This window comes from Bactrocera tryoni, chromosome 1 (assembly GCF_016617805.1).
Source record: "Bactrocera tryoni isolate S06 chromosome 1, CSIRO_BtryS06_freeze2, whole genome shotgun sequence".
NCBI classification, from domain to species: domain Eukaryota; kingdom Metazoa; phylum Arthropoda; class Insecta; order Diptera; family Tephritidae; genus Bactrocera; species Bactrocera tryoni.
Window position 1 is genome coordinate 9007651 of NC_052499.1, and position 23252 is coordinate 9030902.

Below are 23252 nucleotides of genomic sequence, written 5' to 3' on the forward strand. Positions count from 1 at the left end.
TTTGTTATAAAGTATAATATAAATAAAATACAAATAAATAAATTTATCTATGAATGATAGTTTAAATGACAGCGTTGGCATTTTTTTCAGTGCAAATAATTATCAGAATTGTTCGCTAAAGTCATATTGAATCGTTATTTTTTTTAACTAAAAATTTAAGCTTATATCACACTGTAAGCCATGTAGTTTCCTTCATAACATATACAAGCTCCTTATATTTATATTGTTAATATTGAAAAGTTTTAGCACGCCAGCTTAGCTTAAATGAAACAGTCGCTTAGAGCACGTCGCAGAAATTAAAATGTTCCGCTTTATATTGTTCCTGTTACTACATTATTTATTGTGGTTTCCCATTAAGAAGGTTAGCGGTGAAGATCTAAATTCAAGCGCGATTTATGACTATAATTGTGATGTGCAAATAGATGTCGTTAAAGAGTTCCTTCAAGAATTGCAAGCTGTGCGAAAGCGGGAAGATGATATTTTGGCACAAATATCTCTTATTGAAACCAAACAGGAGAGGTAGTGTAATCTATTTTAAAGATTATTCGTACTATTTTAGGTAAAATTTCAGAGTTCGAAAGTCGGTGCCTTCAAGCTGTTTGGAGGCAGCAGCTGAGAGCTTCAAAAGTGGTGTTTACAATATAACATTGGAGAAGTTTAGTGACACACCGTTTGCCGTTTATTGTAACGAAGAGGTGGACTATGGTGGCTGGTTAGTTATACAACGACGTGTCAGTGATGCCGTGGATTTTTATAGAGACTGGGGGGAGTATAAAAACGGTTTCGGGGTGCTGGATGAAAACTATTGGATTGGTTTGGAAAAACTACATGCCTTCACGAGTAGTTGTCAGCATGAGCTCTATATTGAATTGCAGAGATATAGTGGTGAAAGTTATTATGCGCGCTATTCGGAATTTGTAGTCGGCAGTGAATCGGAGGGATATCCTCTTCAAATATTGGGTACTTATACAGGCACTGCTGGTAATAGCTTGGAATATCACTTTGGTATGAAATTCACCACTCGTGATCAGGATAATGACCTCCGTTCCCATAAAAATTGTGCTGTTCATTTCAAAGGCGCCTGGTGGTTTAAAAGCTGCTATGATAGGTAAGTACAACACCGTTAACTTGTGCCACGTGTATTTGAGATTTATGTGCATATTTGTAGTCATCTTAATGGAGAATATGGACAAACGAGCACTGGCGTCGAATGGTTCGGCATAGCTGAGGATGAATCTTTGAAATCCGCGCAAATGATGATACGCCCCACAGAGAAATGCCTAAGACGCATGTCACTGAAGGCCAAATGATTTCATAATTTTTTGGATACGGTTTTAATTTTTATTAATTAAACGTATTATTATTGTTTTATTCAGTTTTTCGTTTTGATATAGACATTGTGCAATCTTTGATCAACACTCTCATGATAACAAAATAATGTTTTCAATTTAATAAATTCAAGAAATTTCAAAGCGGGAAAAAGGATTTATTTGCTTTTGTAATTACTGAATTTAACGTCGAGACAGACGGGTGGCCTTTTTTAGAGAACGAGAGCAAATATTATTCACTGAAGATCGCTTCATTGTTCTTCAAAATTTTTTCCATTTTGCAGGTATTTGAAGGATTTGCCGAAGGATTTTTGCCACTCCGATTGAGATTTCTCAAAATATGCGTTCGGATAGCACCATCCACCTCTTCAGGTGTCGAAAAATATTGACATATTATTCTATACTTACTTTTTACTTTCACTTACTGTTTCTGGTCAGCGTTGAGTTTCAAAGTACCGCGATCGTATTTCTTACACTTACTCATTTCGCTCGACCTATTCGAAAACATAGCATTGAGAATTGTAAATGTGTAAGCTCATTTTTGTATGAAATCCAACAACAATTTTTTTAAACAAGTGCAAAAATTTATAATTTAACGATTTTACGATGCTTTACGACGGGTTGTGAGTACGCCAAATATTATATATTAGAACAAAAAAGCAGACAAAAATCTTAATTAAATTCCCCAGGTAAATGATACTTCAAAAAAATGTATTTTGTTTAGTTTGTAGGACTGCCCTTAATTACTGTGCCAAATATAAGTGCAATCTGCCAAACATTTTCTTTGCAGCAGCTGCTTAAGACGGTACACCTCAGTAGTGCGTTGCGATTTTTACAATAGATAAAAATATCGAACAGAAAGTCTGTCTCCAATTTATTTTTTCTAACCAAATTTCGTATGCGAAATCATTGAGAATTTTGGAATTTTGAAACTCAGTTTTATTAAAAACACAAGCAAGAGGTGCAAAGCCTTCAAATCAAACAATTCAAAAATCGTTGAATACCTCGTTTTTAACGACCTTCGATCTCTTCAACTGATGAAAATATTAAAATGTGAAGGATGTGGCGCTTGAAAATCAGGCAAGTTTCATCACTCTGAAAAGAGAGCTTGACATATTTCGCGTGTACATACGTTCGAATGATTTTGGTGGTTACCTTGGGTATGAAATGCGTTCTTGCTCTATTGGTTCTGATAAAGCTGAAAAAAGAGTACAATTGTGACCGAGTTTAAAGCCAAAGGCGCAATGAATACCATCGATCAACCACCGTATTCACCAGATGTGGCTCCGTGTGATTTTTTCTGGTTCCCCAAACTGAAGTTGCCGCTACGTAGAACCCGTTCTCAGTCGAACGAAGATGTAAAACAAAATACGCTGAAGTAGCTGAAGGCCATCCCAGGCTTATGAAAAGTGTTTCGAGGGCTGGAAAAATCGTTGGCGTTAGTGTATTACATCTGGTGTACTTTCTTGTCACAATGTATATAAATTGAAAATGAAATTGTGTTGAGTTATATGCAATATTTTGACATTTTTCACACATTTAGTGTTCGCGCATTTTGTTGCACTTCATTTACATAACTGCAATTTAATTTGTAAGCAATTTGACTGACAGTTGAACGTATTATACTGCTTATGCGCTATTAATTCCACATTAAATGATGACAGTTTTGACAAGCATTTCTGTCGGGCAATTGAGCGCTTTCATGATGACTTATTCAAATGAAATCACAAACACTCAGTTGAAATATTAAAACAAAAAATTTTGGTTTTTTTTGTGGTATCTGTATAGAGCTGTGTGCATGTGTGCTTATTTCATTTGTTATCAAAAGTTCGAATTCTCGTGCTTTGGCCACTAACATGACCTTACAGCAAATATTTGTGTGTATGTGTTTGCCATTTATGAAATATTCACGTAGCATTCACACATCAACACTAGTTCGCAACCGCGTTGTTGTTTGTGTCTGCATCGCCACACGTCAGCAAATCACATCACCACGTCGCATTGTCGGTTCGTTGACACGCGCGCCACTTCCGCTCGCACCTGTCCACATGCCATACAACCATCCGTCGTTAGCTGCACTGACTGCCCACTGATTTTGCTGCCCTGAGACACACGTACGTCCTCTCGAAGTGTTTTTTTTTCTTGGCAAATATGATATGTATACAAAAGCATTTTAGCTTGTGGCTCTTGGTATCTCTCCCATGCTTTTCTCCTGTCATCCAAAATGTCGAACTTATTGCGCTGCGCTTCGAAAGTATTCGCCTGTCATTTATTTATTTTGCGCATTCATATTTCATTTAGTCGTAGAAATATTTCATATCAACAATATATTTACAAAAAATCATTGCGTGCCACTGCAAATAGCAGAGCAGCCTAAATAGGTGAGCGCAGGCATATGAAATGAAACTGCGAACGAAACAAAGCCGAAATTCGGGTCATAAAACTATTGTTTGCTCGCCCTGCAGGCGCCCCCCTCACAGTGGCTCTTTGTAATCGAGTTTTCTGCTGCTGACTTCGTTTTGTTTTGTGTGCTGAATTTTGTTTTCTCCTGTGTCTAATTCGTTTCATGCATAAACTGATGCAGACAACACGTACCATATTGTATCCGACGCATCGCTGTCACCGGCAGACGACGGATGTTTGCGCCTTTCGCGGCAAATATTGGCTATTTCAGGTGAAAGCGTATATCGAAGCTCCCACGGTTTATTTATTGTGGCGTTTTGCTTTTCTGCTCAATCGCATCGTTCTGCGAAAATATATTATATTTCGAGCAAAACTGTTTTCAGCTGAAAAGCAATGACATATTTGGCAATTCAACTACTTTTATTTTTCCAAATATTTTAGTCATAATTTCTCCAGGTTTTGTCAGTTATCTAAGGGGATTTACAAATGTTTTGTTGTTAAATTTTTTGTTATTTTAATAAATGCAAATCCTTCGCTGCATGTGAAAAAATTGGCGAATATGTTGGACATAACGGGTGATCTAAGCAGAGGTACTTATTATAGTAGCCTTTAGTTTGAAAGATCACGCGTGAGTCGTGTCACGTTGTCATGTTATTTTTGTTCAGCAACGTTTACAAGTCGTTCAGCTTTTTTTGGAAAACTCACGTTCTGTAAAGAATGTGTTTGACGGTCTCGCGCAACTTGAGATCCAGCATTAACTATTGGATAATATTCGACCGAAGAGACCACGTCCAGTACACATTGAAGAAAATATAACAGCCGTAGTGGCGAGTGGTCACGAAGACCGTGGATAGTCGATTATGGAACGCATTATACGTTGAGATCTTTCATTGAAAACGTACAAATACATCTTCGGCAAGAACTGAAGCCGATTGACCTTCCCAAGCAACATCGCTTTCCTAGGACTCTTGAAAAGTTACAAGAAGATCCAAGTTTTGTTCAGCGATGTGGCACATATCTGGCTGAATGAGTATATTAAAAAACAAAGTTGCCGCATTTGTGACGAAGAGCAAACTGAAGACGTTCAAGAGCTGTCATTACATTTAGAAAAAAAAATGGTTTTATATGGTTTGTGAGCCGGTGGATTCAGCGGTCCATATTTCTTCTTCAGTGAGAACGTAACCCTCAATGGCAATCGTTATCCTGCCATGATAACCGACTATTTTCTTCATAAAATAGAAGCTTGTGATCTCGCCGACATTTGGTTTCAACAAGACGGCGCCACTTACCCCACATCGCATCAATCAATGGACTTATTTCTCAACAAACATTTCGGTGAGTCGATAATTTTACGTTTTGGTCCTGTCGATTGGCCACCAAGATCATGTGATATCACAACGTTAGACTTTTTCCTGTAGGGATATGTAAATTCTAAAGTCTATGCGGACAATACCGCTTCGGTGCAGGCCTTGGAGCAAAACATCACGTGTGTCATCACAATCATCACAAATCATAAAAAATTGAACTCAATTGAACCATCAGAGGCCTCGCCGCGGCCAACATTTGAAAGAAATAATCTTCAAAAGAAGAAAAAAAGAAGATTCTTTCGAATGATAATAAACACTACCCATTAAATTTGCAGTTTCCGCCCTTTTTCTTAAAAAAAAAAAATAGGGAACCTCCAAAAAGATCACCCTTTCAAATACACAATATACAATATATTCAGTTGTGTTCTGTATTTCACTTTCACATAAAAGCGAAGTGATGTGCTTCAAAAATGGAATTTGCCTGTTCTAGAAATAGAATTGTGTTCTTAAGTGATTTTCAAATGAAATAGTTTGTTCTAAAAACCAAATAGATTTATTTAAATGTAACGCAAAACTTGTTACAGTGTGGGCGAAATCGGGTTGTAGGAAGAGTTTTCTGCCAAGAGCTCTCCATTAACTTTACTATATGTTCACTGTAGTATTTTTCAAGTAGAAGTGGTTGCAACGAAGATATTATTATTGAGAGTGGCATTGCTGACAGCGCGATCAAGGTTAGTCAAAGAGTATCAGAACTCATTAGCAATGACATCAAGTTACTTTGATAACAGATTAGTTTGGGTGCCTGGAACATAAGACTTGTTGTTGGCAAGGTTCAGTTTAGCGTAAGAATAGGAGTTGGACACTGCCTTATTGGGTCGCAAGTGATACTTCTTCACATGTCTATCATTTCTGGTATAATTACGGTTCATGCATCTCGCTAGTCATACGAACCTACCCTCCACAAATTCATGGCAGCCTTAAGGCCTTTAGTTCTTGATGTCCCCTTGGCATCATTCGTGACCTTACGAATAACAGTCTGATTACCTGACAATGAAAGCGTCATAAATTTGCTTATATGGTTTTGCATAATTTTGCTAATCTTTAGGTGTACAAACCAAACGCAAACAGTTATACTTAAGTTCATAGAAAATAATGAAGGTTTCGCCAAATGATTTCGAAGGTAGACAAATTAATTGAAACTTTGTGAAAGGAACTTGCATCTCAGTAGCCACTATCAAAATGCAGAGTTTATCTGATGTGTCTGCGATCAATGCAACGAACCACTCCCGACATACCAAATATGTCTAAGAAACGACACTAAGGTTTTGCTATATTAATGCCACGCATTACAAGTGGAATGAACTGAATCCCACTATGTAGAATGTGCATTCTGAAATCATCTGGTATTAGTGAACTAAATAGTTCCGAACCAAATCTTCTTAAATAACATGTGAACTTTGGCATGGGTTTACTGGTTTCAAAAAATCGAATTTTTCAATGTCTTCTTTAATTTCACAACACCTTTTAAAATATTGTCTTAAAATTTCAAGTTGATCTGAGTAATAGTTTCGGAGAGTCTTTAAACGCGTTTTTCTCGAAACTGTGTTTTTGAAGACGGTTGGCAAGATTTCTCGAGAACTACTCAACCGATCTTCATGGAATTTTACACAGATCTTTGAGACACAATTTTCAAAGACTTGAACGAAGGATTTTTTTTTTAAATTACAACTATTTGTAAAAAATGTCGCATATTTGCATTGAAATTTTAATTTTTTTGCAAAAATGTCTGTGAAAAATCCAATTTTCAGTTGTTTTTTACCCCCTCTTAAAAGCCCTCGAGTATTTCACTTTCCTTTAATTTTCACAAATTACAAAAATATCTATCGTTTGTTTTTTGTATCCGTTGTTATCCATGCAAACTTGTTTTTATTTCTATTATTATTTGTTTTGCCTGCTGCCCCTACAACCATGGTATATGCCTTCGTGTATAGCCAAGTACACCTTTGACTAATTTCCGGTGCCTTGTTCTTCTCCGTTTATGTCGTGTCGTAATTCCATCAAACACAGTGCCAGCGTTTTGCTCAATTTCAGTTTTAGTTTTCGATTGTTCAATTGTTGCCAGCCTTTGCAAACATTTTCAGTTTGATTTCGACTACAGTTTGTCCTACTTTTGTTCGCAACTTTTGTATTTCAGTGATTGTGTGAGTATGAGCAAAAATTTTCCTTTGCATTCGATAGTTTATATACATTTGAAGTTTTGTTGTTGTTTGTTAGTGTTGTTCTTTTGTTTTACAAAGCTCGAAATCACATTTCAACAGTTTTTGCTTCGCTTTCACACGGATTTTATTTCGTGCCATATAATATGATTCTTAATTTCACTCTTCTTCCATTTTCACATTTTACAATTTTGAAGTTTTTTTGCCGTAACTGGGTTGCTTCATTTGCTTAAGGTATTGCGAAGCCTTTAAGTTAGCAAGTTAGATTTGCGCTTAAGTAAATTAGGAAAAACACATATGAGCGCACGCCCTGCACTTGCAACGTTGCGGCCTAATCTTCGTCGATTGCATAAATCGTATGGAAATCTTTATTGCACACTGTTTTTATGTTTTTTAATTTGAGAAAGTGTTTTGCTTAACTTAAATTATTAAACCATTAAAGTATGAATGAATAACTCCACTTCTCGTTCACTATTTCTGCCAAGTTATCTCTGCAGCTTCCCCAATATTCTTAAAAGCTTCGCCTTACTTTAGATCAACTACTACCCCGTTCCGCTGCGGTAATCTGCTGAGCGAACGCGCTAAAGCGTCATGAAATTTGCGTTGTCGCAACTACACAACTACAGTAAGTGTCGCGGCAACAACAACAATGATAACCATCACAACAACGTAGGTAGGTGTTTGGAGAGTATGAAGCTAAATATTCATCGCTGCGAAGTGGCAAACAAAATTCACTTTGAGCGCTGTTTCACTTTATTTTATTTTTACATGCGCTTTTCTTACATTCGCGCATAACTAAGTCCTCCACGCTACCGCGCGCCCCAATCTTCAATTGCTGCCGGTGCATTTTGCCTTTGCCAGCGTTGCGCAGTTTGCTGCCAGCGTCAATTTCCTTGTCGTCATGTTGCAGCAACTGCGCGACAAGCGCTGTACTTTCTTAGCTTTGCACGATGTTTTTGGCTTTCCTTTTGAAGCTTATGCTTGTGTTGTGCGCTGTCTTTTCAGGCGTTGTAAGCATCGTGTTTTACGCGACTTTGTAGCGCAATTCTATTACTTTACGTTCTTTCATTTTCTAATATTAACATAAATGGCGTTGCGCATGCAGCTCGGTCACTTTTGGGCCGCGTTTCCGGGTTTAGGGTACGGCTCTGGCAATGCGTTTTGTCTAACAGCATATTTTCCCCAAGAATTTGAGTTTTGAGTTTAAATTTTATTGCGTATATAATCAGCTATCACATACTATAAAATGACTGTTACGATTGTTGTTTCATGTCCGAGCTTTGCGTTGCTTTGCTGTAAGTATAGCGGAATTGAGTTTGTGACCATTTGTCGCTTGCTGCATCTGCACCGACAATTTGCGTCGCATAAAAGAGACGCAAATATTTATAAATATTAATTCAGGAATTGTTTCCATTTCGTTGGTCGTTTTTTATGTTGCACTTACTAAGAACTTCGCTTGACTTGCCTCAAGGGTGTTTCAGGGTATTCGAGTATTACTTAACGCCACTTTCATTTGTATGACTTACACTTGCGCATAAATAAATGCTTTTCATTAATAATTGCGTACGCAGTATGCTAGAATGTAAAGCAATTTAAGCTCAATTCCGAATGTTGTATTATTTACGATTTAAATGACATCAATAATAAATAAAGGTTTAACTGGTGCGGGATATAAACACAATATTTATCGAGCTTCAACCTTAAGACAATATTTCCTAACTACAAGGGGTGTCCAAAAAATAACCGTACATTTTTGGTTATAGAATAAAATGTACGCTATATTATCTTTCAAAGCAATATAGCTTGCATTCTTCTTCTTTATTGGCATGGACCGTGCTTGCGCGGTTATAGCCGAGTTTACAACGGCGCGCCAGCCGTTTTCCCCTATCATTGTTTGGCGCCAATCGGAGATTGCAAGTTCAGCCAGGTCTTTCTCCATCTGGAAGATCTGAAAGTGGAGATCTTCCTCTTCCTCTGCTTCCCAGCTTCGAATACTTTCAGAACTGTAGTGTTTTCATCCATTCGAACGACATGACCCAACCAGGATATCCTATGTCTCTTAACTCGTTGAACTATGTCAATGTCGTCGTATAGCTCATCGTTCCATCGACTGCGGCATTCGTCGTTGCCAATGAGCGAAGACCATAAATCTTCTGCAGAACCTTTCTCTTGAAAGCTCAAAACGCGGCATCATCTCATGTTGTAATCGTCTATGCCTATGCAACATATATGTATATAGTAGGATGGGGATGATGAGTGCCTTGTAGGATTGGTCTGTGTTCGTCGAGAGATGACTTTACTTCTCAATTGCCTACTAAGTCCAAAGTAGCACCTGTTGGCAAGAGTTATTCTGCATTGTATTTCGCCGCTGATATTGTTGTTGGTATTAATCCTGGTTCTAAGATAGACGAAATTATCTAAAACTTGGAAATTTTCCAGGTCTAATCAGTTTGTTAACTAAGAGCTTCAGTCTTTCATACACTATGTTCGATAAAACCTTATAGGCGATGTTGACGAGGCTTATAGAACCGTGGTTGGTGCAGATTGTGTGGTCTTTCGTTATGTGAATCGCGCAGAGCACACTTAAATTCCAATCGTCGGACAAGCTTTCGTCCGACTGATGCACGCCCCAAGTCAGTTCTCGCCGCCTATTCGAACTTTTTCATGGTCTTGCAATAGAACGTCTGCTGCATCTTCATCGGTTGTCATGCTTTCATTGTCATGCAGCAGGTTGGAAAAGTGTTCCCTCCATAATTTCAGTATGGTCTGAGCACTAATCACTAGTTTACCTCTGGGAGTATGCTCCGGTATTGAAACTTTCTGTTAGTCGCCGCATCTTTTTTCAGAATTTTCGGGTATAACCCCTGTGGGGCAGCTTGTCAAGTTTTACGTACTCACGCATTTCGGCCTCTCACTTTTTTGTCTGCAAATGCTTGTCGCTTTCTTCTTTAAGTCTCGGTATCTATCCCATCCCGAAATTGTTCTGGCCGATTGTAATGTTGCTTGGTAGGCAGTCTGTTTTCCTCTCCTTTGCATTAGATTTCTTAGTTATTTATATTAGGTTCCATAGAAACAAATACAACATTTGGAACGATCAAGCTATCGATAAATTGTTTTATGTTATTTATGCACGTAGAAATGTTTTGCGCACGTCGGTTACGGGTGTTTGAATGATATATGAAATACTCCTTCCATTTCCTTTCCTTTCACATAATGATGGTGCGTTTGAAAGAGAATGAATGCATATTTTCAAAGCTGTATGTTGCATTATTAGATAAAAAAATTCGGTAACTTTTGGGACACGCCTTGTAAGTATTTGCGTATGTGTATTACACATCCGTGTGCTCCAACAAACGAGCAGTGCGCTTGACTATTGTCACAATGGCTCATAAATAAGATTGTGGGACTGTGTACGTGTGCATGCCGTAGTAAATACAGCTTTCAAGTATAACAAAATTAATAACTTGTCAAATTTTATTACTACACAAGACCAGGCACTGCAAATGCCATTTTATCACCGAAATACAAAACAAAGCAAAGTGCCAAACACACACACATGTGCAATCATAAAAAGAGACATGTCATATACATTTTGTGAGTATTTATGTATTTTTTGCTTTTATTGCCGTGTGAGTTGTTAGTTCTGCTGCCAGCACTGTTTGCCGTCATTTATCAGCACAATTGAATAAATCACAATTATTATTGGCCTTATTCGTGCACAAATTCTCCAGGTCGTTAGCTCAATTTGCTTTATTAGCATTGTGTCGGAGCCACAAATCGGTAGTCGGCAGACATATAGACACCACACACAACATGCAAGTGCGGAATTGTCCTTCATTCACACAAAATTAATTTCGAATATGACTAAGATGCGACATTAAATCTGAGATTGTGAGTAAAGCCTTAATTAAGGGTGGGAATATTTATGTTTTAGTAACATATCACCTAAGAATGTATAAGGATTTGAAATATTTTTTATGTCAATCTCCTACAAATTTATTATATCTAGCTTTTCCTTGGACCCTGTAAATGGTATGTTGAAAGGTTATGAAGTTTGCAACAACCAGAAGGAACTTCGTATATTTTTTATTGTGTAAATGCGATGTTTTTTAGTTATGTGATTTTCAAGAAGAAAAAGGTGAATTTTTAATTTATACTTCAAGTGTTTTTCGAATATATTCCACAGTATTTGAGAAACGTTTCATTTTGTAAGGCTCTAAAAGTGAATTCTTTGATTTATACTATGTTTAAATTTATTGTACAAAGAAGTGCGGTAATGTACCATAACATACTGCATTGGTTATTTGTGATCATTTCGCCACATTTTCAAGTAATATCGTGCCGCAACTTCCGCATTCGCCTAATTTACCTTCGTGTAACTTCTGACTATACAGCAAATGCACCTTTTTGACTCAATGAAGGATATACATAAAAGCTGAATCGAAGAAGGCTCTGATGGCCATCACGACGGAAAATTTTTCCAAGTGCAATGATGACTGGAAAATTCATTGGCATAAGCGTATTGCAGCGGGAGGGTACTACTTTGAAGGAGATGAAGTGGACAAAATTCAATTTTCAATTTGAGCACAGTAATATTTCAGCACTAAACCGGTGTATATTCTCTTCCAGCAAGCAAGGAGTCAATCTCCAGAGGCGGACTCTTATTTGCATAAAGAAGCGACTTCATATAACCTCACAAAAAAAAGTCCAGCGCTGTTATATCGCATGATTTGGAGCCTACGCCACAGGGCCACCACGTGAGATAATACGCTCATCAAAAGTTTCTTTCAATAAATTTTGTTTCCTTGTCTTGTTGACTGAATGCGTCGCTCGATGCGTACTGTTATCATAATAAATTTACATGATTTGAGTAATAAGACTGTTCATTATGAAATGGTAAGCTAAACTGTATATAAATCTAGAAATAGCTGTTGAAAAGACTAACTCCGAAAATTTCCTCATTGAAAGCCTACAATAATATTTTTCAGATCGGACTTCCATTGCATACACCTGGCACAAATACTGATACGTCAAAATCCCTCTTTAATTATTAATGCTAAATTAACTGTAATTGTATACCATTCCAGTATAATATGTGGTAGATAACTAGGCAGGGTCTTACAATAAGATCCCTACAAAAGTTAGACGCTGAACCCAATTTTCGATGGTTTTCAAGTATAAATCGAAAGATACTGCTGCAAATGTACTTTCTATATTTGTACAAAGTCACTTGCTTGTTGGCATAGCCCATAGACTTGACGTGGCCCCACAGGAAATAGTCTGGCGGCGTCAAATCGCAAGACCGAGGCGTCCAATTGACCCGGCCATTTCGTGAGATAACACGTTCACCAAACGTGGTTCTCAATAAATCCATTGGGACATTCGCTGTGTGGCTTGTGGCGCCGTCCCGTTGAAACCACATATTGTCCAAGTCCATATCAACCAATTCGAGTCAAAAATATTTGGATATGATTTAGCGGTAGCGATTCACATTCACAGTAACGTGCCTGTCTTTGCTCATTACGAAAGAAGTACGGAACAATGACAGCGCCGGCCCATAAACAGCACCAAACCGTAGATGTTTCGGAATGCAGTGGTGAGTCATGGAGTACATGTGGGTTGCTACCTTACTAATAACGCCTATTTTGCTTATTGACAAAGCCATTCAGCCAGAAATGAGCCTCATCGCTGAAGATGATTTCTCCATGCAAACCGGATCACTTTCAGCCTAATTCGCGAACATACGACGATTCTGGTGGTCAAACGGTTTTAGTTATTGCCTCAATTTGATCTTGTAAAGATGTGGACCAAGATCTTTTCGCGAAATTCCCCACAATGACGTCACAGAAATGCCCAACGCTTCAGAACAACGTGTGTGAGATTGATTTGGGTCTTCCTGAATTGATGCGATACTACGGGCACTTTTTGTCTCACTGGCACGGGAACATTTTGTACTATGCCTGTGGATTCAAATTTGTTCACTAGGTGCTTAATTGTTGATCTGACAGTGCGATTATGAAGACCATAAATTGGATGAAGCGCTCTTAAAGTTGAGGCCACCAACTCCGAAAGTCGATAGTAAATTTTTATAATTTCGTCTCGTTGTTGAATCGTATATCTTTCCATGACTAAATGGCAAAACTTATTGAAGAGATGTCAAAAGAGCAGGAAAAAATATGGCGTCGTTTGCTGTCCTTATTGGTCTAGTTTTGTAGCGTCCTAATTGAAAACCCCATTAGCTTAGGTGCAGCTGAAATGACCGTTTTTTACTTGTTTCCTTAGCTTTTAAAGCATCTTCTTTAGCTCATGATCTTTATCAAATTGCCAGAAACATAACATTGGAACCACAATGTGAAAAAGGAACAGCACTGACCGCATAAATGTGGTCTAACCTATTATATATGCTAACGTTGTAAGGGTAACTTGTAATAAACTCTAAATTTTGCTTATTCGGTTTTACGTCTATGCATGTGAAGCATTGTTGCAATGTGACTCGCTGTATTTTATTGCAGCTTTTCTGGTAAAATGTTAAGGTATCACCAACTATATAATTAATCACAACAATACTTGGTTTTGTGCCCGTGCAATAAAGTCAAGCAGTTCCAAAAAAAAAAACACACAATTTAATACAATTGTTGGATTACAAATGTCGGTGTATTTGTGATGAAAGGATAACAAGACAAAAGTTCGAAACACGTTCCCCAAGTTGCAGGTACATAAAGGCAATTAATATGACAAAAGAGCGCTTTTTAAAAACCAGAGCATGCCATGCACACTTACACTTTATATGTGGCAACGGTATACACATAATGCTTGCATACATACCTACAACAAGTATTGTGTTAGAAATGGCCAACGAAAGGGGTGAAGAGAGCACCTAGAATTAGGAATTTTTGCACAAAATTGGCACATGTTACTTTTTAAGTTGTTGCTGTTATTGTCGTTTTGTTGCTGAAGCTAACTAGCAGTACATAAAGACAGCTATACAGGCAGCTTTCACAAGTGTAAGAGGCAATAGCAGAGCAAACAAACTAAATAAACAAAAATTTGCCTTTTATCCTGCACAAACGCCGTGATCCGCACAAAGCGGTGGTGTTAGGGGAGGCGGTTTGCTGGGGAAAGCAACAATTTGCTGCTTATTTTTATAAGCACAGTGCCACGAGCTGGCAGCACTAAAAGTGAAAATACAACGAAGCGAGTACGTAGGACTTGGGGCAAAGGCTAATAGGCGACCTGCATCTGCATATCTATGGGCATATACATGTATATATATATATATATACATATATATGCATATATGCATATTACATTATATATGTATACTTACTTAGGTGCACACATACATACATAAGCAAATGAGTACGTGCTACTTTATGCTTCTGCAGCACTTGGCGTGGATCTATGCATTGTGTTGAATCTGTGCGCCTTTTGAAGGATTAGGAAATTGGAATTATTTGCATTGGAGTTAAAAGTATGCCGTTAGCTTTTATGCTTATGTGTCTTTATGTATGGTTACCGGTCTCAGCTTGAGTTGCAAGCTAAGCGTTGCACGATTTGAGGATTTGTAAAGCACGGAAAATATAAATGCTCGTTGTTCTTCGTTATTTTTTTTTTTTGTTTTGTTTTTATTGCTAGAATTTTGCCTGCGATCCTTACTATGCCAACTGACACATTTTGCGGCTGTTTGTTATCCCTATGCTGTTGGCCATTTGCAGGCTAAGTAAAGTAGGCAGGCGGCGCACATAAACTCACACACACACACTAGCAAGACTGTGTTGTAAAATATAAATAACCTACAAGGGAAAATAATAATAAATGCCATGTGGTTGCCACTTGTATTTTTATTGTTGCAGCAAATGTAGCAAATCCGCAAGCAGATAATATACGACACGGTAGTTGCAGCAATGCGAAATTGTGTTCACACAGCGTCCACGTAGCAGTCGAAAGCACGGAGTATTCCAGAAAAAATAAGGAGTTTACCAAATGTGAGTGGAATTGAAAATTTCGGCGGATTTGAAATATGGGATTAGTCAGATGTTACCTATAATTTTTAGTAAAAATACCTGTATGACAATTATATTTAAAATATAAAATATTCCAGACAAGAACTTGTTTCCGATCGTTCAATTTTCATGCCAGCTATATGCTGTATTTATCCGATCTGGAAAATCTCTTCGAAGATTGCATTATTGCCTTAGGTTATAATCCATGGCAAATTTTTTCCAGATATCTCGTCAAATCAAAATTTTTTTTTGGCAATTTATTGACTTCTGTTGTTCAGTTTGTATGGCAGCTATACGCTATAGTAATCCGAATTGGAAAATTGCATAGTTACTTTATACAACAACAAGTGCCAAATTTCGTGAAGATATCTCGTCAAATGAAAAATTTTTCCATATAAACACTTAATTCCGATCGTTTAGTTTCTATGGCAGCTATGTGTTATAGTGACTCGATCTGAACATTTTCATCCGACTTGACAGCATGGCTTTAGAAAATAATTCATACCAAATTTCTTGAAGATATCTAGTGAAATTAAAAAGTTTTCCATACGAGCACTTGCTTCCGATCGTTCAGTTTGTATGGCAGCTATATGATATAGTGATTCGATATCGGCGGTGCCGACAAATGTGCAGCGGCATGGGGAAAAAAGAGCTAATGCAAAATTTCAGATCGATATCTTAAAAAATCTGAGACTATACAGACAGAGGGGCTTGGCTAAACCGACTCAGTTCGTCATGCAGTTCATTTGTATATGTATATATTTTCGGGTCTCTGCTGCTTCCTTCTGGTTGTTAAAAGACTTAATATACTTTGTTCCGGGTTTTAAAAGAAGAACCATACCAAAGCACATAAAAATGCCACTCTTTAGAAGAAAATTCCAGTCCTTTGTGCATAAAATACCCCACACATACCGTCGTATGCAATAATTTAACGGTTTATTTATCTATTTCTGCACATTATACAAACAGACCTGCAAAGTGAACCAGTACAATAATGTTAAACTGAGTGTTTGCTTACAAATACATAAAGTTGCACATTACACGCCTGGATCCTCGTTCTAAGCATTCACTCACCAATGCATGCCCGAAGCTTTGAGCTGGATATCTTAGTTGTGCTGTAGAGCTTTCGCCTTATTCATCCATCAAGCAACCACTTCTGGTCGGTATTGTGCCGCATAATGACGGAATTGGAACGACTCAATTCATTGTCCGAAACAATAACAGGCAAACGAAAGCGATACTCGTACAAACTGTACAACGGTAAACGAATATCAAAAGCCAAAAGAAGTTAAGGCCACAGGCCAAATGTACAACAACCAAAACCATGTACAAATGAGTAGCAAATTGAGCGCAATCTGCAACTGCAAACGGGTCGAGTGTGACTTAGCGAAAGTGTGAGGCGCACGGGCGCACGCACACACATACATATAAGCACACGTGCACGCCGATTTTAACAGGGTGCCTGTAAAGTGAGTTGACACAAGCATAAAGCAATCTGAGGCGGAGTTGAGGGACAGCCGCAACAACAACAACATGAAGTTGCTTGCTTTAGCAGCCGACTGCCAAGAAATCCAGTAGTTCTTGTGGCACCTGCGGCCCCTTTACGCCCAGTCGTCACGCCGCCTACCGCCTTAACGGCGGCATAAAGTGAATCAAGCAGAGCGTGTCGGACACATTTACATTTAGCCAAATGAGTTTTGCGGTCACAGTAGCTTGAGCATGAACTGCCGCTTTCAACGTCAGCGCCAGTCCTTTTTGCTGTTGTTCTTGCAAGATACATGCCATTTTATGGAGAGCATTATTGCATGTGTTTGTTATGTGCTGCTGGCCGAGTATTGTTTTGTGGCACAAGTTTCGTCTGAGACGATTAAAATGCAAAGGCGCATTGACACAACAGCCGTCATCTGATCCTCGAGATTGGTTAGCGACTTGCCGGTTGCTTCCATTGTGAAATGCGGTCGGCATAATTTGTATGTTGTTGTTACTGTTGGGCGATGTCACGGTTTGCTGGTTGAAAATGTCGACCGCAACGAATTGTGAAGTACATTTGCGGAAACTTTACAAGTCAGCGTGCTTATTATTTCCGCAGATGAATATTTGGTATGCACTGTGGATGGGAATAAAATAGCAAAAGTGACCGTATGATCTGAAACCGACAAGAGTGCTGTAAATTATTTGCCAATACGAAAACAACGCGTGCTCACTAATGCGCCTTTAATAAAGTGGGGAATGCCTTTAGTGGCTGGTAAGTAGTTGCAAATGTTTTCAACCTGAACCTACCCATACATATATGTATAATACCACTAATCCTAAGGTTTGCGGTTGCTCGAAAGTAGCGCTTGAAGAGTTGTTATTTTCTATTGTAACCCCAGAAGTGATAGGTTAAGTTATGCTGCCCAGTTATCACGCCATACATAGAGCTACTGAATGCTAGTAATGTCAGGTGGAGTCTCAGTTTAGTTTGAGATGAAGTATTTGTCATACAGGACGTCAACGCTTTTTGCGTACTTTAAGATGGACTTGATATCTACGTTTGATACTTCGTCTAGTTCCTTGAACTCCGAAGCTCCTAAATAGTTAAGATGAATTCTAGATAGTGCTGGATAAAGGCATAGGAGATGTTCCAGCGTCTCCTCATATTACCTATTGATTTTCTATATGTATCGTCAGCACTTATGCTAATCCGACTCACATGTGATGGCAGTAGTTTGTGACTTGTCAAGAGGCCGGCAGTTCTTTCGAGATCGTGTGAGTAAGAGGCAAGCTTGTTTCTCGAAAGGTCTCTTGAACATGATCTTAGCGATCTTCTCGCACTGATCCGCCTGTCAGCCCTTTTGGAAACTTCGTTGTATATCGTTTGTAGTATTTCCTGCATTTGTTCGGTAGACAGAGAGATGTAACAGTTCGAAGATACTTCAGTATTCCTGATACCTGATGGTATAATTTCTACCATCACCCTGCTTATTGAGCTATGCCTGAAGCTTCTTGTAGAGAAATCACCTAATGCAGCCTAACTTGAAACCGATTTTGCTTTCCACTGCAATGTCGACTGGTGGTAAGATGAGTTACCTTTCTAGTGCCATCATTGGTGCGGTTCTTAGCGCTCTCGTTATGTAGGGAAATTCGAATCGCTGTACCCGTTCCATGGGTTTCGTGTATGCAATTTTGTTTATACCGGTCCACCACACCAGAGCACAATAAAGTCAGATTGACTTGACGTAACACCAAAGCATGAGGCCAGGTGATGGTCTACAAGTAGACCCTAGCATTTTCTAGCATGCGTATAGGGTAGGGTAGGTATTCTGGCCCTTTTTACTTTTTTCCTTCGCAATAACTGTCCACGTCAGCTTACTGTCGAAAATTACTTCCAGGTACTTGGTATGCTCCTTAATTCTTAATTCAACTCCATGGCGAGGTCTTGTCTCTCTTTGTAAAGAGTACCATATCTGTCTTATAGCTTGGCAGATATCGCAACAACCTATATTGCTATAGTATAAAATGGGAGAAAACTTGAATGAACTTGGAAATAGATAGTTTGGTGCAAAAAATGCTTTTGATGGTTGCAATATGTCTGTCTGTATAAATGCGAACCTGTCCCTCGGTTTTTGAAGTATTATCATGAAATTTTGCACATGTACCTTTCTCACCAAGAAGCTGCTCATTAGTCGGAACCGCCGATTTTGGACCACTATACTCTACAGCCGTCATACAAACTGAACGAACGGAAAAAAGTGCTTGTATGGAAAGCCTTTTCTTTTGGCGAGTTATCTTTCTGAAATAATTCAGATTGGGATACTAAAGCAAATAGCTGTCATTGAAACTGACCCATCAACATCCGAATAAGCTTGTTTTCATACTTTTTTATGCTATGAAAAAAAGCACGTGTGAAGGGTATTAAAGTTTCGGTGCAGCCGAAGTTAACATTTTTTCTTTTTTTTCATCTAAGGGTGCATATCAAATCTACATCGGTTGTATTACTGCTCGTGTTTATATAGTAAAACAGCTAATTGATAGGAAAACTATAACCAAACTTTTCGTGTTAATGCCGAAGATCAAACTTCCCATAACAAACAGTGTTGAAAATTAAACTAAATAAGTGGCAGCAACTGCGAAAAAGTCCGCGGTATTGGCAATTATATATCGGAAATGTAGCAAGTTCGATAAATTTGTAATAACGAATGCAACTATAAAGTTTAACGAGTTTTGCGACGGTAGAAATTAATATACCCAGTTGGAAATGGGTATTGCAAAATATTTCTTTTCTTACTACTATTTTTTTAATTTAATTTGAAGACGAACTCAGCGGAAAGTCATCGCATTTCAATGAAGGTTTATGGAGAACATGCTCTGTGTCTATGAAAAATAGTTTGTACGATTTTCAGTCGTGATGTTATCTTGGAGGACGAAAACAACCAGACGTTACAATTTTTTGTAAAATTCGACAAACACTACTGAGGTCGACCGACATAAACAGCTGCTGTAAACACACTGGTTCCTGTCTTCCATATATGCGGGAGATTTAATTGAAGAATTCCCGATACTTTTTGAACGACAGGATGTATATGTAAATTATAATATACTTTTTTTCAATTAACTTCTCCTGCTATGTGAAACCAACGTCTGAGTTAGTTAATACAAAAATACTTTTTTTCATAAAGCGACAGATCTCTAAGGTGCAGCGGTCAGCCTATTTATGCATCAATATACAACATCATCAGGTTTTCCAACTGGGCGCGTATGAGTGTGTGCAGAACTTTCTGCCAACTTTTCAAGTATTTATACATAACTCAGCCAAAGTTCGATTAGCAACCAGGCTGTAAGTAGAGCTTGGAGGAAATTAAACTCTGAAAAATACTTGTGCAACTATTCACGGATTCAGCGAAAATGCTTGCAAATTAAATACACAATAAATAAAAAAAAACTGCATGTTGTTGCTTGCAAGTTGCAGCTGCACACATTGCCTACTTATGTTAGGAATATTAATTTAAATTATTACTTTGCTGCTTTATTGCTAAAGTTAGCGAAAATTAATTACAAAATTTCACATACCGAGGTGCCTCCGCTTCGATTGCTATCTGTTGCCAGTTGCCATTGACATATGTGGCTGCCACGCCTAGATTTGTGTATGAGGCAATCGAGGTGCCAGTGCCAAGTTCTTAAGCAGCTTTGTATTGTGGCGAACGGCTTGAACATAAATTATGTTAGTGCAAAGATATATTAAGAATTAAAATTTATTTGCACATGCGGTGTGCGTATGTGTGTATGGTTGTTGCGCCGAGCCATAAGCTCTACATAATTTATATGTTTGCTTGTATTGGTGCACTGTTAGCAAGCCCGCTTTGATATGCCGAGGAGCCTTGCAACTAATTGCACCTTTGAGGGCGTCTTCCTGCGACTAGACAGGAAGTGAAAATTCAACGAGCACATAAATTAAACAAGCAACCACAACACACACACACACATATATATACATACAACTTCACTCGCATGCATTTGCTGGCAGGCTATATGCGTTTCTTTGCTTCATTTAGCCAACATGCGGTGCTGAGGCAGTTTCAAGTGCAGCTGCAGCAAGACGTGCACAAAGCATGCAAGTGCAACGGCATATGCACTCGCAGGCGTGGCGCAAAAAGCGGATCCTTGCTGCTGCTTGGCTGTATTTTGATTGCACTTGTTTATGGCCTCAGCCAGCCCAGCCTTCGCTTCCTTTAATTGCTGTATTAGTTCGCAGCACTCTTTTAATAATTTACGAGTTTGCATTTTGCCCCTGCAGCACACGCCCAACGCGCCACGCTGCTGCATGGAGTGGAAATCGGTTCGAAAAGCATAATTACGGGCGCTGCAACGTGCTCGATGTTCCACTGGCGCCAAGGTGGCTATGCGTTGTAATTTACCATTGCAGCCGTTAGCTATCAAGTTGCGAATATGTTTAGATTTGCATTTATTTCCAAGGAAGTTGCTATTTTGCCATACGAGCGTTATGTGAAGGGTGTTTAGTTTCGAGTTTTATTACAGCGGACAACGGATGTGTATTAGTGTTGTTGTAATTTTTAATATTCTACTTATGGGCTTGTGGCAGCTTTCTGTTGGAAAATTGTATTTTTTTCAAATTAATGAAGGCAACTGGTGAGGAAGTGTAGTTTTCTAATCCTAAAAGCCAAGCATTAATTGATTTCTCTTCAGCTGCAATCTGTTAACTCATATATGAAATCTTTTGAAAATATTTTTGATTTCTTGTTACTGAATGCGGTTTTTCCAGACTACGAAATTCTTGATTTGTTTCTGAGTGAAATAGTTTAGCATTCATTCATTTCTCCTTCAATCAACGCGGAACGGTGTACAAGGAGGATTGCACAGTAAACAGGACTTTTTGCATCTAGCATCCCCTGGTGGCACCATCTATATGTCGACTGGTGCGTTAGAATCTGCTTTCTTTATCGATTGTCCAGTCAGAATTTCATGGCATTTCATTGATTGGAAGTGAAGTCATTGCGTTTTAAGTGTCAGTATGTTTGTGTTATCGGTGCGAAAATGAGCTTCGAACAAAGAGCCAACATTAAATTTTGTTTTAAAATTGGTAAAACTTTTATCGAAACGTTTCAAGTGATGAATCAAGTTTATGGCGATGATTGTCTATCCCGCAGCAGAGTGCACGAGTGGTTTCAACGTTTTCGAAGTGGTCGTGAGAACATACTTGTAAATGACGATCAACATGTGAGCCAATATAAATCTGTGATCAAAGGAAATTACATCGAAACTGGGCGAGACTTCATCAAAAATCAGCCGAAATCATCATTGAAATTCATGGAAATATAATTGAAGATCTCCAAAACATCGATTTATCGCGTTTTGGCCAAACATTCGGGCTTACGAATGCATGGTTTGTTCCGCACAAATTGACTGACGACCAAAAATTGCTCAGAATCCAACATTCGAAGGACATCTTGTGAGCGATTATTTGACCAAAAATCACATTTTAACCATTAACTACTCTCCGTATTCACCTGATATGGCACCGTGCGACTTCTTCCTTTTCGGAAAAATGCATTTGCCCATGAAAGGAAAGCGTTATGTAAACGTGGAGGCCATTCAAAAGTCTTGCGCCGGCATACTGGCGGCCGTATCGGCCAAGGAGCTAACACACTCGTTCGACAGGCTTTTGGACCGTGCAAGAAGCTATTTTGAAGCAGAAGGAGCTGTTTTGAATAAAATAAATTGATTTTGCCGAAAAAACCATTTGTTCTGTTTTTATTATATTTTAAAAGTCCTATTTACTTTGGAACGCTCCTTGTATATTAGAGGGTTTCGTAGATTTCCTCGAGAAAAACAGACTGTCAAAATTTGTTAATTTATGTAAAAAAAGCAAATATTTCATTTAAAATTTGTATTATCTGAAAGATATATAAATGAACTTCAATTACTCTATACAAATTTTCTTCCACAGTTCTAATCAATCTTTTAAATGGACGCGTAGTTCTTCTTTAACAGGATTACTCGTCAGGTCAATCTAAAGATTTCGTGAAAGTTTCATTAAAATTGTTCCAGCTCTTTCTGAGTCTATCCGGATCAGATATAACTCTTATACTGACTGACACAAATAAGGTTTGTTAGAAAAACGAAAACCATTATATGTAGTATATGGCAGTTGGCAACGACCAGATTTTATTTATTTTCCCCAATACCACAGACTGTTAACATGTCAGATATTAAAAAAACTAATCACAAAGAGGAAAGTCAGCCGCATGTTCGAAAATCCTGATATTAGTTAAATGGGAGTTATGATTTCGCTAAAATTTTAGAAACACTGATATGAGTAAAACACGCTCATTTATTGGGATAACTCAAATACTGACCGACATCTGGGAACTCAAACTTTTTTTGTACTAAGAAACGTGCATACCAAGTTTCATCAAGATATCTCAATTTTTACTCAAGTTAGAGCTTCCCTGACGAACGGGCGGATGGACAGACGGACGGACAGACAGTCAACCGGAT

At 38.3% G+C, this 23252-nt stretch overlaps 1 protein-coding gene across 1 annotated transcript; it reads left to right on the forward strand.

Annotated features, from left to right (window-relative positions):
- Positions 1 to 246: 246 nt before the first annotated feature.
- Positions 247 to 1472, forward strand: LOC120776516 (fibrinogen C domain-containing protein 1-like). The gene is made up of 3 exons (XM_040107239.1): positions 247 to 519; positions 572 to 1108; positions 1169 to 1472. Exons 1-3 carry the CDS (start codon positions 302 to 304, stop codon positions 1308 to 1310), a joined length of 897 nt encoding a protein of 298 aa, XP_039963173.1. The 5' UTR covers positions 247 to 301; the 3' UTR covers positions 1311 to 1472.
- The last annotated feature ends 21780 nt before the right edge of the window (positions 1473 to 23252 follow it).

Bases quoted from the DNA above. Each gene is read 5' to 3' on its own strand.
- LOC120776516 (XM_040107239.1), top strand. From the start codon at position 302: ATGTTCCGCTTTATATTGTTCCTGTTACTACATTATTTATTGTGGTTT. The intron at 520-571 runs GTAGTGTAATCT...GTAAAATTTCAG, and splicing joins ATTGAAACCAAACAGGAGAG to AGTTCGAAAGTCGGTGCCTT. The intron at 1,109-1,168 runs GTAAGTACAACA...GCATATTTGTAG, and splicing joins TTTAAAAGCTGCTATGATAG to TCATCTTAATGGAGAATATG.